Genomic DNA, 13,605 nt, shown 5'->3' on the forward strand with positions numbered 1-13,605 from the left:
TCAGAATGTTAGAGTGATTGCAATTAAAATGTTACAATAGAGACCTAGACATGTCCAATTGACTTTTTTGTTTGACTGCTATACTCCAAAAATGCTGCTTAGCTTTACAAAAAGTGTAAAAAAAAAAATTTATATTTGTAAATTTTGACTGCCATTTTTGTGTACATTTTTGACATTGATGCATAAGGGATGAAGGCGTTCACCAAAAATAGAAAATTTACTTACCATCTACTCAGACTCAGGTGGTTCTAAATTTTTATAAATTTTCTTCTGTTGAAAACAAAACCAGATATTCTGATAAATGTTGGGGGAAAAAACAGCCAAGTCAATGGCTGCTTTTTTACAACATTCTTCATTACATGTATATATTTCTTTGTGCTATACAAGAAAGAAGATCAAACAAGTCTGGAACAAGTGGAGAGATATAAAATGATGGCAGAATTAAATGTTTTGATAAACTGTCTCTTTAAGAATGTGTCAGATAATCAGAATCTTCAAATCAACAAATTCTTCCAATCCTAATTCTATTTTTTTAACCCTGCCCTTTGGCCCTTGACAGAGTGTTTAAGTGTCAGATCAGAATGGTGTAGGACTACTACACAGGAGTTATAATTATGGATTAGCAAAATCTAGCAATTAAAAAAATAAATTAAAGCATGACAGTAAAACAAACACCATTATAATGTATTAATACATATGGTTGTTTGTTGTATACATTTTTAATTATACCAAAAAATACTTAAATTCGTGCATTTCCTGACTCATGTGTACAGCCATGTTGCAACTGCACCTGGCGTATTCTGAGAAATTTTTATACCCCTTGGTTTCTATTGCGGTGCTGGATAATCTCTGCTTCAAGCGCTATTTAACCCTTCCCCTAGCCCTACACCTTCAAGCTAAGGAGAATTGGGACAACCCTACCCCTTCACATAAGGGACAGGGCTAAGGGGTAGGATAGGGATTGGACCTATAATTGATCTATTTTCGAGATAGTAGTCAAAAAAACAGAAATCGTATTCATTATAAATTGTACACTTACACACATCTTAAATGTCTGTATTAATCTCACTCTGCTTTGTGTGTTTTAGGTGCTAATGCAGAGATCCTGTACTCTCTGTTGGACTCTGCTGATGGTGTGTTCTCCATCGAGGAGGAGACGGGTGTTGTGCGACTGGATCGTCCTCTGGACAGGGAGCTTCAGTCGCTTTACACTCTTCGAGCCCAAGCCACAGACCGTGGGTCACCACGGCACCTTTCGTCCCACACCACTGTCAGTGTCTCCATCTTAGACATCAACGACAATCCTCCAGTGTTCGAGCGTCGTGAATACACCGCCACTGTCGCTGAAGACATCCCTGTGGGCACTCAGGTGTTACGGATTCATGCTGCCAGCCGAGACACAGAAGCAGGAACAGAGATCACATATGCTATTATTAATGGAAATGAGAGGGGAGCGTTCCGCGTCGACCCACAAACAGGTAAACACAGTGGCTTTGGGGAAACCACTCAGATCCTTACAGCGCTGCAGCATTCAAATAGTCAAAATAAGAAACATACAACTGCAGAAAATGTTGTATTGTTTTTGTGCTCCTTTTTTTATTCAATCATAATTAATTTTTATTAATAAATAAAATTTTATCCATTCATTTTAATAATTTCTTGATTTTATCCATTTTATTTTTATCTCTTTCATTCTTCTTTCTTTCCTTTTTCATTTTATGCATTTATTTTTGATATATTTAGTTATTTATTTATGCATTTTTTACCTATTTATGCATTTGTATCCATTTAGTAATTAATTTGTTTATCAATTATTCATATGTTCATTAATTTATCAATTTATTTTATACATTGCTGTTTTTACTAAACACTTTACCTACTTTTGCTGAACTTTTTCCTAATTTATTAATTTTATCCATTAATTTATCATTTATTTGTTTGTTGATAAGTTGATGCATTATGTGTAATTATTAAATTCATTTATTTATTCTTCTACTTTAATTCACTCTTTTTTTTATTTAATAAAATGAGTGAATTAAAGTAGAGGAATAAATTAATGAATTTAATTTACCCTTTTTTCAGTTTATTGCTTTAATTATTTAGCAAATAAATATGAATGGATTTAGAGAGATTTTTTTTCTAGCCAAATTTTACATTGCCCTGTCTTTCCTAGGTGGTGTGTTTGTGATCGAGCCATTGGATTACGAAACGGCACATGAATTTTATCTGACAGTGGAGGCAACAGATGGAGGCACACCATCACTCAGCGACCTGGCCACTGTGAACATCAACCTGACCGATGTTAACGACAACAGCCCTGTCTTCAACCAAGACATCTACTCCGCAGTGATCAGCGAAGACGCAGAGCTGGGAAAAACAGTGCTTACTGTAAGTCTTTGGCTCATGATTTTATTCTGCCTTCAACAGTGTTATATTCTCTATTAAAGATCCCCTAAACTGCCATCAAATGTGCAGTTTTGTTTAATGCATAACGGAATTTCAACTGAAATGCAAAGATAGGGCGGGGCATATAAAAGCCCCCCTCCTTAAAAATTAGCCAATATTACTTTGTCAGTCAGAGTCCAAGACATATTGTTAATAACAAACAAAAAACTTGAATCCTGTTTTCAAGGGGACATTAAAATCAACACAAATAGTGCACACGATAAACAAACACAGTCCAATGTCAAAACTAGAGCCTTCTGGAGCCAATCTTTAATCTGTAGTCTCTATCTCGCTCTCGCTCTGGTCATTTATTAGAGATGTTCATGTCTTATCATGCCTGAATATAAATTGTCAGTGTTAAAATTGAGGCTTTGATACCCAGCTCTGTTTCACTTGCTTGCCTTCTGATTTCCCTCGAGGGTCTCAGCCAATAGTTACTGACTCACGAAGCAAGAAGGACGAGGGGGGTGGGGTGGGGTTGCTGCATACCTGAGTCCAGGGCAATCTTTATCTTAACCAGGTGTGTGTTTCTCTGTGTGTGAAGGTCATGGCCGACGATGCAGATGGTCCATCCAGTAATCAGGTGCGCTTCTCCATCATTGATGGGAATCAAGGCAGTCCATTCACTATCGACCCCGTCAGAGGAGAGGTCAAGGTGGCCCGGCTGCTCGACAGAGAGAAGGTATAAGACACTCTAGGATCTCAGTAGAGGTTGTGCTGACAGGCTGTTGCTGAAACTGAATGATGACATTTTGTTTTGTTTGTTTGTTAGACTTCAGGTTACACGCTGACCGTGTTGGCCTCTGACAATGGAAGCCCGGCTCGATCCAGCAGCGCTACCATCAACGTAGATGTCTCGGACATCAATGATAATCCACCTATCTTCTCTCAAGCCAACTACAGCATCATTATTCAGGTCTGAGTTCACAGAGAAGATGAAGTGATTCTAGTCTCAGTGATTTCATTCTAATGCTGGTTTGTCTTAGTGAAGACCAGTTATGCTGAGTTATAGTCATGGTTAAGGGTCACTAAACACCATTTATTTGATTCATTTTAAATAGGGGGTGTTCACAAAAGATTATTCTGTTTAAAAAATGCTGAGTAAAGTATCAGAAATCTTAATACCGGCCTGTTGTAATGAAGGTTGAATCCAAATACAGCTTTATTTAGAACAGTCAGGCAAGCAAGGTTCAAAACAGGAGCAGATGGTAGCATTAAAAAAATTTAAAAGAGTAGTCGATGTAACAGGTGTAAAGGTCAAAGCAGGCTGAAAAACAAACATAAACAGTATAAACAAAAAGTCTAACATGGAGGCAAGGAAAACACTTATTATCTCAGCAATAATATTAATGTGTGTGGTGTGAATGGGCTAAAGTGGGCTTGACAAACCACCTGTAATAACACTCTGTTCTCTCTTATGCACCTGACACTTTATCTAAACTCAATCTTACAAAAACTTTATAATGAAAACGGTGTATACTATAAATATACCACAATCATGATGCACTGTTTGCTTCAACCTTAAATAACTTTTGCATAATCGTAAACCCTTAATACCTCTCTTGCACAATATTGTGGATACATTGTTCAGTCTCCTTTAAAAGTACTTGAATAGCTTGTCTCATGTGTATAGTTAAGTATCTTATAGTGTATGTTAATTATTCATTGTTTTTTTTAAATAGCTCTTATATCCAGTGTTGTTGTCCCGTGGACATTTCATTCCTCTGTATGTCCACACATGTAGCGGAATGACAGTAAAGCTTCACTTGACTTTATTTGACTTAAATAAATAGTCCATGTAATCAGTCATGATCAGTTTCAGCTGTTTGTGTGTGTAATGAGCAGGAACCGGTGTGTAACTGCAGGACATTGGATATGTAGTTCAGTTCTGTGGCAAATGTGATTCATACCGTCTAGATGACTTGGTGACTGTGACACTTTAATTTATTTTATTTTATTTTAATTTATTAAAATGTGAAAGCTTGATTGAATACTGTAATATTGTATAAAATAAAATAATTAAAAAAATTACCCAACACCAACACTAAACTCAAATGACATGAACAAAAAAACTGCACTGTGTTGTTATTATTGTTAATTAAAAATTAATTAAAATAGAAAAATTGCTCTCTTTTCTTTAAATGAAATGTAATAAAAACTAAGCATATAAATCTTTATTTTTTTTTCACCTAAAATCATTAAAACTGGTATTTAAAACAATCGTTAAACCTAATCAAAATTAGAGGCTCATTACATAAACAGTCTATTATTAAAGTTGAATAGTGAGTACTAATGCAATTAAATATGAATAGAATGGCCCTCCTTACATTTATAATTCTCAGAATATTGTTTAGTGCTTAAATTCATAAGGCAATACACTGAAAATATACATGGGACATTACTCAATAAAGAAAGTATAATTATTCACCACTATTGCCTATGCTTGCTGGCACATTCATAAAAAATGTATTGCTTCTGAGTTACTTGCTAGATTGTGTGTCTTTTGATTATTTCAATTGCAAAACCTTTTACACTGCATATGTTCTATAGGAGAATCAACCAATTGGTGCCAGTGTTCTCCAGCTGACTGTGTCTGACCGCGATGCCTCCCACAACGGTCCTCCTTTCACTTTTTCGATCATTAGAGGGAACGAGGGCGACTTCTTCCGCATCACTCCTCAGGGTGTCCTGGTCTCTGCAGCAACTCTGAGCCGCCAGACACAAGAGTTTTACCTCCTACAAGCCCAGGTGAGACCTCAATCTCGCTCTCTGATTCAGCCGCTCGCACTGAAGCTGCAGGGGTCTTGTTCAGTTTTCATTGGAAGTCTGGAGGGATAGATGAGCAGTGGAGCTGAGGTGAAGAGCTGCTTGTTCAGTATTCTCCTTACGGGCCAGGCATGGCCAATAGAGTATGAAGACAGAGCAGGCATGAAAAGCTGAGCTCTTTCACAATGACCTCCTGTTTTATGTGTTGTGTTTCCTTTTTGTCCTTTGGAGGTCATCCTGTCACTCTTTGATTTTGAACAGATGGCTTTCTGAATGCATGGTATTGATGTTATTGTAAGAGAGATATGCATGCAGGTTTTAATTTACACAGTTTGACCAGTAGTTCTTTATCAGAATGTCCAAACTGGATCTTTTAGGGCCTGAGCACAGATGGTCCGAGGACCCTATTGGAATTGCTTCGTTTATTGTTATTAACCAAATGGAGAGTCTAAACATGATGAAAACCAGGTTTCATACCTGGGTGTTCACGCACATATTCAACAATTGGCTTACACATGAGACACCTATAAAAAAAGTCTCTTGGAGCAAAATCTGTAACTGAGAATTTATTAGATCAACACCAAATTTAGGTAGTGTTATCTTAAATGTTTTTTAGATTTTTAATTATTTATAATATTTTTTTTAATTATAGAGAGTTTTCGTTGAGGAGCATGTACATAGTGGCCTTGCAAACTTCAATGTTTAGCCAAAAACCAGGCAGTTGTTAATTGTGGCTTGCTATGTCCGATCTGCAGCAAAATTCAGATGTTTGATAAGTCCTGTCTTGAAGACATACAACATACAAATACTTATTTAGTCATAGTGCCATCTTCTGACAGAAGATAGTTTATCACAAATTGGTGCCATTGACGGAAGTTCTTTTCATATTCACTATCTTAAATCAGGGTTCCCTCACTTTTTAAAAGTAATTTAATTTCAGACATATGAATTCAATGCCTGGAAAGTGCTTAAAAACATAGGTCCTTGAAAGTGTTTGAATTTAAAGTGTATGGTGTCACTTAGGGCTGGGCGATTTTTTCGATTTTTAAATTTTTTCGATTAATTCAAATTAACGTTTTGATGACTTTTTATTTTATATTAAATCGAGAAATCACAATTTTTTTTAATAAAAATATTTGAAACATTATAATGGCACCAATGCGCTTTGGTTCACTCTCTGTATGAACCAGGTCGCACACCTCGCAGCACCATGCAGCGCCATGGATTTTACAATTCTAATCATAGGTTTCTATACTCACACCGGCGCCGCCCAGCCAAGGTTTAGGATGCAATTCATATTTCAGCCGCGCCACAGAGAGCCATCTGATTAGTTTCATGTTAAATATCATGCGAATGTGCGCGTCTGGTGTGTGACACTTTAAACTGTCATGTGCGCATCGTGTCGCGGAGTTCTGGTGTGCGACCTGCTTGACTGCCTGTCTGAGTAGTGGCGGACTGAACACAGAGACTGGACAGCCTAATTTAACCCAGTGCATAAAGTTGTGAACATGCATCGCAGAGCTGGTGCAAATACAACAAATACAAGCATTTAAGTGTCTTAAGTTGTGCATTTTCCTTTTGTTAATACCTTTGCATCAAACGTGCTTTGGTCCACTCTCTCGCTACTCCAGCACTGCGAGGGGATTTACATTCAGACTAATGCAACAAGTGAAATCCTACATGACTTCACGCTTCACTAAGTCACGTTTGTGTGGATTGTCAAGACATATTCCCTTATCAAGTCAATAAACTCGATCTCAACATGTATGAAGGATGTAAAAACTGCGCAGATCTTAGTTTGAACCGCGCTGATCTTTTGGTTTGAACTATATTTAACTCGTGAATTTGTGAATTTATTTACACCTTGTTGACCAATTTGTGTATGGCATGGCCATTAAAAATACAATGTTCCTTAACCAGGTGGTTTTACAAGTTACTTATAAAGAGAATGTTACTTCAGTCATGTTGTTGTAATGTTTTAAGTTGACTAGTTACACAATAAAAAAAAGGAAACCGTGAATCGGTCATACTTTATAAAAAATCTAGATTTTTTTTTTTTTTTTGCCATATCGCCCAGCCCTAGTGTCACTTCAACAATTATAATGTGCTGCTTTCAAAAGCTGAACGACAAAACTAATAAATTCTTAATTAAAAATTATCTTATACAAGAACTGACAAATAATGCACATTTTATCAATATTTCAGAAACTGCATTTGAATATTAACAGTATTCAATTCAACAAATTGTCATTGACATTTTTGTAAGTGACACATTCAAAACAGTCCTTGAAAGTCCTTGAATTTAGTGTCCATGAAAGAGTGGGAACCCTGGTAAATGTTTTGCTCACTGTTCTCTGTCTCTTGCCCACTGTTCTCAAGGCCACCGGTCAGTGGTGAGGATGGGTGCGAGGGCCATTTCTAAACTGCCTGCAGCTTTAATGGTGTATTTTCTTTTTTAGTTATTTTGCTTAAGCCCCGCCCATCTCTTTTCAATTGATTGTAAGCTCACATTTAGGTCTGCATCTGTCGAATCCATCCAGTGATGAATAGTTCAGAGTCTCTGCCCTAGATTTGCTCTCCAATATTTCATTTCAGTCTGAAGGACATCACAGTATTGGAGAAAAGATTTGATGCTACTTCTGTTTCATTACAACTTTAAACTGCATTTTTGTACAATTTTAAACATCTCATATGTTTAGGATTAAGATTCTTTACATTGTGTCCTCTCGAGATTTATATATTTCTTTAAAAAAATAGAATATAATCCTGGTATTTGTGTGTATTGTCAATTGTGCATAGTCATGGTAACACGTTTGACATTTTAAGGCTTGCAGGACAGTAACTTGTGACTTTTTCAAAGAACAGTGCTTTCATTGAGTGTTTCTGGGTTGTGGAACATTTCATTTAGGTTATAGGGTCAATGAACAGCGTAAGACACAATTAACATCTTGTTTTGAGATAATATAATGTATAATAATATTATAAAAAATGATGTTTAGTAATATATGATAAAATTACAAAAAGTATTTTAACATAATGATAACAATAATAATAATATAAAACAATAATTATAACAACAACAACAACAACAATAATAATAGAATAATCAGGAATTTCTGGTATATTTAGAAATACAGCATGCTAAACGTTAAACTTCTCATTCATGTTTTTATTAGGAGTAAAATTAAATTACCCAGGGAAAGGGATGAATAATTGACTCAAGCCAGACTCAAAACTTGGATGTGCTGTATCCACCAGGCCAAATCTTTTTTCTTTGCACATGTGATTCTGTGCAATAACAAACGGCTCACTTAAATGTGTGAGCTGAGAAATTTGCTGCGACTCAAACTGTGGATCCTTTCAAAAGTAAATCTAAGCTCAAGTGCTCCCTCTACTGAACGTGACTGGCACTTATTATAATTGCCTCAACACAGAAGCTTCAGTTATTTTGTCTGTGAAGTGTGATTTATCAGAGGTGGCTGTGAAGTAAAAAATAATCTTATGAATTATGAATAATGCTTGCTTATAAATAATAAAAACATAACTATTGTTATTGTTTAAAATATGTTTGGGGATTATCCATCATGAACACCATGGGTTTATATATGCTTTTGTTATATACTTTTAACTACCTTTAGTGTATTATATTTCTGTTCTATGTAAAGGTCTGCCAAATCATAAAAAAAACACAAATTCCAATCCAGGGTGGCACGGGGGCTCAGTGGTTAGCACTGTTGTCTCACAGCAAGGAGATTCGAATATTGGCTGGGCTAATTGGTGTTTCTGTGTGGAGTTTGCATGTTCTCCCCATGTTCATGTGGGTTTCAGAGACAACAGTGCTAACCACTGAGCCCCCGTGCCACCCTGGATTGGAATTTGTGTTTTGTGATTTGGCACGTTTTCAACCTTTACCTAATCAACAGAACACTATGACAATGATCACCTTAGCCTACACCTCATGTGCTGTATTTAGTGTTAAATTCTAATAATGTGAGTTTGAATGTGATTTTACATGGCATTTATTGCCATATACTGAAAGCAGCAGCAGACAGTTTACCTCAGATCTTGATGTAATGGGACTTTAGAACTGTGACAAATATCAGTGAGTCAGCATGTACATTTATTAATGTTAAAGAGTTTTAATATGTATTAATTACATTATAAATCTTATGGTTGCGTTGGCGCGAAGTAAGTGCACTATTCTGTGCTTCTGAATTGTTATATTTAAATTTTGGTCGTGTTTCGTTTTTTGAAAACAGCCAAATTGCTTATAAACTGCAAATCTCAGCTGGTAGTGTGTTGTTAGGACACAGGGTTTCAATGTAACCTGCTCTCCTAATGCTTTTGTTCAAAATATTTATATTATTTGCCAATCAATAACCACCTCATGTGGAACTCTGAATCTGCATCTCATTTCGGAGGCTGCTACTGTCCACTGGAGGGCGCATTTTTCTTAAATATCTGCAGACATATCATGGGTAGTTTTATGCTTTAGAAGAGTAAAGAACTTACATGCAACACCTTTAAGACACATTCTAGGAGCTCCTAAGAGTTATCACATCTTATAAAAAAGTATATTATTACCACTTTAAATATTGCCAATATGTGCAAAAACCTAAAACTTATGATTGTGAGTCCTTTATCTTTTGACTGTTTTTGCTCTAGGTAACAGACAGCGGTCGACCTCCATTGGTCTCCACTGCATTTGTGAGTGTTCGTTTGATCGAGGAGAGCATCTACCCTCCCTCCATCCTACCGCTGGACATCTTCATCACCACAGCCACAGACGAATATTCTGGTGGAGTCCTGGGTAAAATCCACGCCACCGATCAGGACGTTTATGACACTCTAACTTACAGCCTCGCCCCCGACAGTTCCTCCACCTCAGAGAACTCCGGCCTCTTTTCCGTCTCCCCTGCCGATGGCAAACTAGTAGCCCGTGGGAATCTGGACGCCGGTCAATACGTCCTAAACATCACAGTGACAGATGGCCGCTTTACTGCAGCTGCCCGTGTCAATATTCACGTGCGGCAGGCGACAGCACAAGCACTCGATAACTCCATTGCGGTTCGGTTCTCTGCAATAGCACCCGAGGAGTTCATCGGAGATTACTGGCGCAACTTCCTGCGGGCTTTGAGGAATATCGCCGGTGTCAGACGAGGGGACGTGCAATTGGTCAGCTTGCAACCTGCTGCCGATGCCTCTGGTGACCTAGAAGTGCTTTTAGCTCTAGAAAGATCAGGAAGTCCATTCCAACCCCAGGAAGTGTTGTACAGGAAACTGAACGCCTCGGTCGGGGTGATCGAAGAGATGACGGGAGTGCGTATTGTGAGAGTTATGAAGAAACTATGTGCTGGTTTGGACTGTCCTCTTAGTTTCTGTCAAGAGACCATTGCTTTGGAGACTGGAGCTGTGTCGGCTTACAGCACCGCCAGGATTAGTTTTGTTACACCACGTCACATGCGCACAGCTAAATGTCTCTGTGAAGGTAAATATACTGACAGAAATTTCTAAAGCACATGTCATTTTTGAATCTAGAGTCATCTTAAGCCTTTACAGTTGAGGTCAGAATTATTAGCCCTCTTGTATGTTTTTTTTTTATTTTTCAACACATTTCTGAACGTAATTGGTTTAATAAGTTAAGTTAGGGTAATTAGGCAAATCATTGTATAACGATGGTTTGTTCTGTAGACAATTGAAAAATATATATATAGCTTAAGGGGGCTAATAATATTGACCTTAAAATGGTTTTCAAGAAAAAAAACAGCTTTTATTCTAGCCAAACCAAAACAAATAAGACTTTTTCCAGAAGAAAATATATTATAAGAAATACTGTGAAAAATGCCTTGCTCTGTTAAACATCATTTGGGAAATATTTAAAAAAGAAAGAAATATTCGCAGGAGGGCTAATCATTGGAACTCTATGTGTTGGTTTTATAGGAGCTGAGTGTTCTATCTTGAGTAAACTCTGTGAGGGAAGCCCCTGTCCTGATGGCATGGAGTGTGTAGAAGACCCTACACACAGCAAATACAGATGCATCTGTCCTGAGGGAAAACAGGAAGAGTGCTCAGGTAAAAAACACATGTCTGTCTTCTGAAATTGGCTTTAGTGCAACTCACAACAGAGTATTTAAAATTGGTATTCAATTATTTTAGTAGTGGAACCTGCCAAATCAGTTATTGGAGTTATTTATTTGGGTATTCTTGTTTGATTGAATAAATTAGCCAAAGATCAGTTATCTTGATTAAAAGATCTCGTATCTGCCAAATCATTTCAGGTGCTTTAAGCAAGTTAAGAACATTCGTGTGCAGGCACAGTGTTTCAATCCAAAATGACGTGTCCAACTACTGACCTGGCATGCTGCTTTTTTTGTAAATTATGCAAATTTGTTAATAAAGAAAGTTTTAAATAAATTGTCATACGCACAAAAAATCTCCAAAAATACTCAGGAAACATGTCTTGGTTTGTAGTACCTTGTTGTTGTGAAATGATAACCTTAGTTAATGATTATAACTAGGGCTGGGAGATTTTCATGCACATTGTGACTGTAAAGCTGGTTATACTGTAGTAAACCTCCAGCACATGCTTTCAGAAAAAGCCTTTTTGGAGTGTTTTTGATAAAGAAAATGGTTTTAACATTGAAATTAATATAGTTGGATGATTATGATATAAGTAATGCTTCTGTGATAATGACATTTATTTGTGTATCTTTGCAGTGAACCAACTCTGTGTAGAAAATTCTGCATCTAAATTTACCAAATATGATAACTTTCAGTCGAGTTTTTGAAATAACATCTTTTGTGATTCCGTAGTTGTGGGATTATTAGCAGTGCTTAAACAATGAAAGTAGTTAAAACCTCTGTTTATAATGCTTGTAATATTTATACTGCTATGTTGATTTCCTATTTTTTTGTGTTTGAATGTTTCTATGATTCCATGGCAAGATCTGCATGACAAATGCAGTGTTGCTCAAATGTATTAGCAGTTTTTATGTCGATGAATCGCGCAGCCCTATTTATAACACTAATAGAGATCTTAAAATACCATAACTCTGAATGACAATGGAACCACACTAATTTGTGAAGCACTAATATTTCTCAAGTAATGTAAATTTCATCAGTGTTGTTGGTTTTGGACATCGATAACCTTACTTAATTTTTGTTTATCTTTCTGTGTTGTAGAGCGTCAGTCTTTAACATTCAGCGGAAACGGATATGCCAGGTACAGGCTGATGGAGAACGAAAATAAGGAAGAAATGAAGCTGTCCCTCAGACTGAGAACATTCTCCACCCACGCCACTGTCATGTACGCCAAAGGCACAGACTACAGCATACTGGAGGTGAGTGTTTACTCTTAACCCCCTCAATCCTTCCAAAAAAAGAAGAGAAAACAGAAAGCGAGTTATTCTGGAGCTGGGAGAGGAGAGGGGAGCTCTTTCTCACGCATTCCTCTTTAGTGAGGAAAAACCACACGACTGACAGAAGAAGCAAAGAAGTCTGGGAGTGAAATGCAAGCGGTGTCATCTCCCTGCTGTTTAATTACAATAATGTGTAGCAGATTCAGCTTTTGCCTGAAGCATCATTCCTCATTTCATTTGTTAACTTCAACATCACACCTGAATAAATTACCAATAAATGGTGTATTTCTTAGTATGGAATATTCCTAAAATGTGCAAAAAAAAACACATACACATCATGGGCCAGAAATGTTGCATGTGCTTCGATGGACTTGGTTGCCCTTGATTGAACTTCTTGCTTATTACTTTAGGTGTGTGTGTGTGTGTGCGTGTGTGTACATAATATATATAGAAAACATCTGACATTGCAATATTTTGTTTTGCTTTAATATGTATTGCGATATGAATATATTTTCTTACCAAAGGACTTGAATAGCTCTATTTTGAAACATTTCATTAATTTAGATCGACAGGGATGATCAAGCATAAATAAATTACAAGCAAAAATAAATAAACAGTGTCTGGCAGTATTCAAGTACAGAAATTGAACAGTCAAATGTAAAATAACATGTTCATCATTGTATAAATAATAATAATAATTTATATATTAAAAAAAAAAAAAAAAAAAAAAAAAATATATATATATATATATATATATATATATATATATATATATATATATATATATATATATATATATATATATGTTTTAATCTTTATTAAATAGTCTAATCCTGCAATGTGATTATTGCAGATACACACATTGAGTTATCAATGCTCAAACAATATACTTTTTTTAATTATTATTCAAAAAATATGTTTTTATAAAAAAATTATATATATTATAGAAATATATTACTATAGAATAATAATCAAAAAATTATAATTAAAAGTATTTAAAACATAAAAAAGACTAATAATAGGCTAAAGATATATG

The 13,605-nt window shown here is 36.1% G+C and overlaps 1 protein-coding gene across 15 annotated transcripts in view; it reads left to right on the forward strand.

Annotated features, from left to right (window-relative positions):
• Positions 1 to 13,605, forward strand: part of fat1a (FAT atypical cadherin 1a) — a 150,315-nt gene that overhangs the window by 120,514 nt on the left and 16,196 nt on the right. For all 15 annotated transcript variants that reach the window (XR_012394540.1, XR_012394536.1, XR_012394554.1 and 12 more), the window contains 8 exons: positions 1,089 to 1,478; positions 2,174 to 2,388; positions 2,990 to 3,127; positions 3,218 to 3,361; positions 4,996 to 5,193; positions 9,877 to 10,699; positions 11,152 to 11,283; positions 12,394 to 12,551. Coding sequence is in view for 10 of the 15 variants with exons in the window: in XM_021469232.2 (XP_021324907.1) it covers positions 1,089 to 1,478; positions 2,174 to 2,388; positions 2,990 to 3,127; positions 3,218 to 3,361; positions 4,996 to 5,193; positions 9,877 to 10,699; positions 11,152 to 11,283; positions 12,394 to 12,551 (2,198 nt within the window). In the remaining 5 variants the exon portion in view is untranslated. The remainder of the gene's footprint in view (positions 1 to 1,088; positions 1,479 to 2,173; positions 2,389 to 2,989; positions 3,128 to 3,217; positions 3,362 to 4,995; positions 5,194 to 9,876; positions 10,700 to 11,151; positions 11,284 to 12,393; positions 12,552 to 13,605) is intronic.

The sequence above is a fragment of the Danio rerio genome, chromosome 1 (assembly GCF_049306965.1).
Source record: "Danio rerio strain Tuebingen ecotype United States chromosome 1, GRCz12tu, whole genome shotgun sequence".
NCBI lineage: Eukaryota > Metazoa > Chordata > Actinopteri > Cypriniformes > Danionidae > Danio > Danio rerio.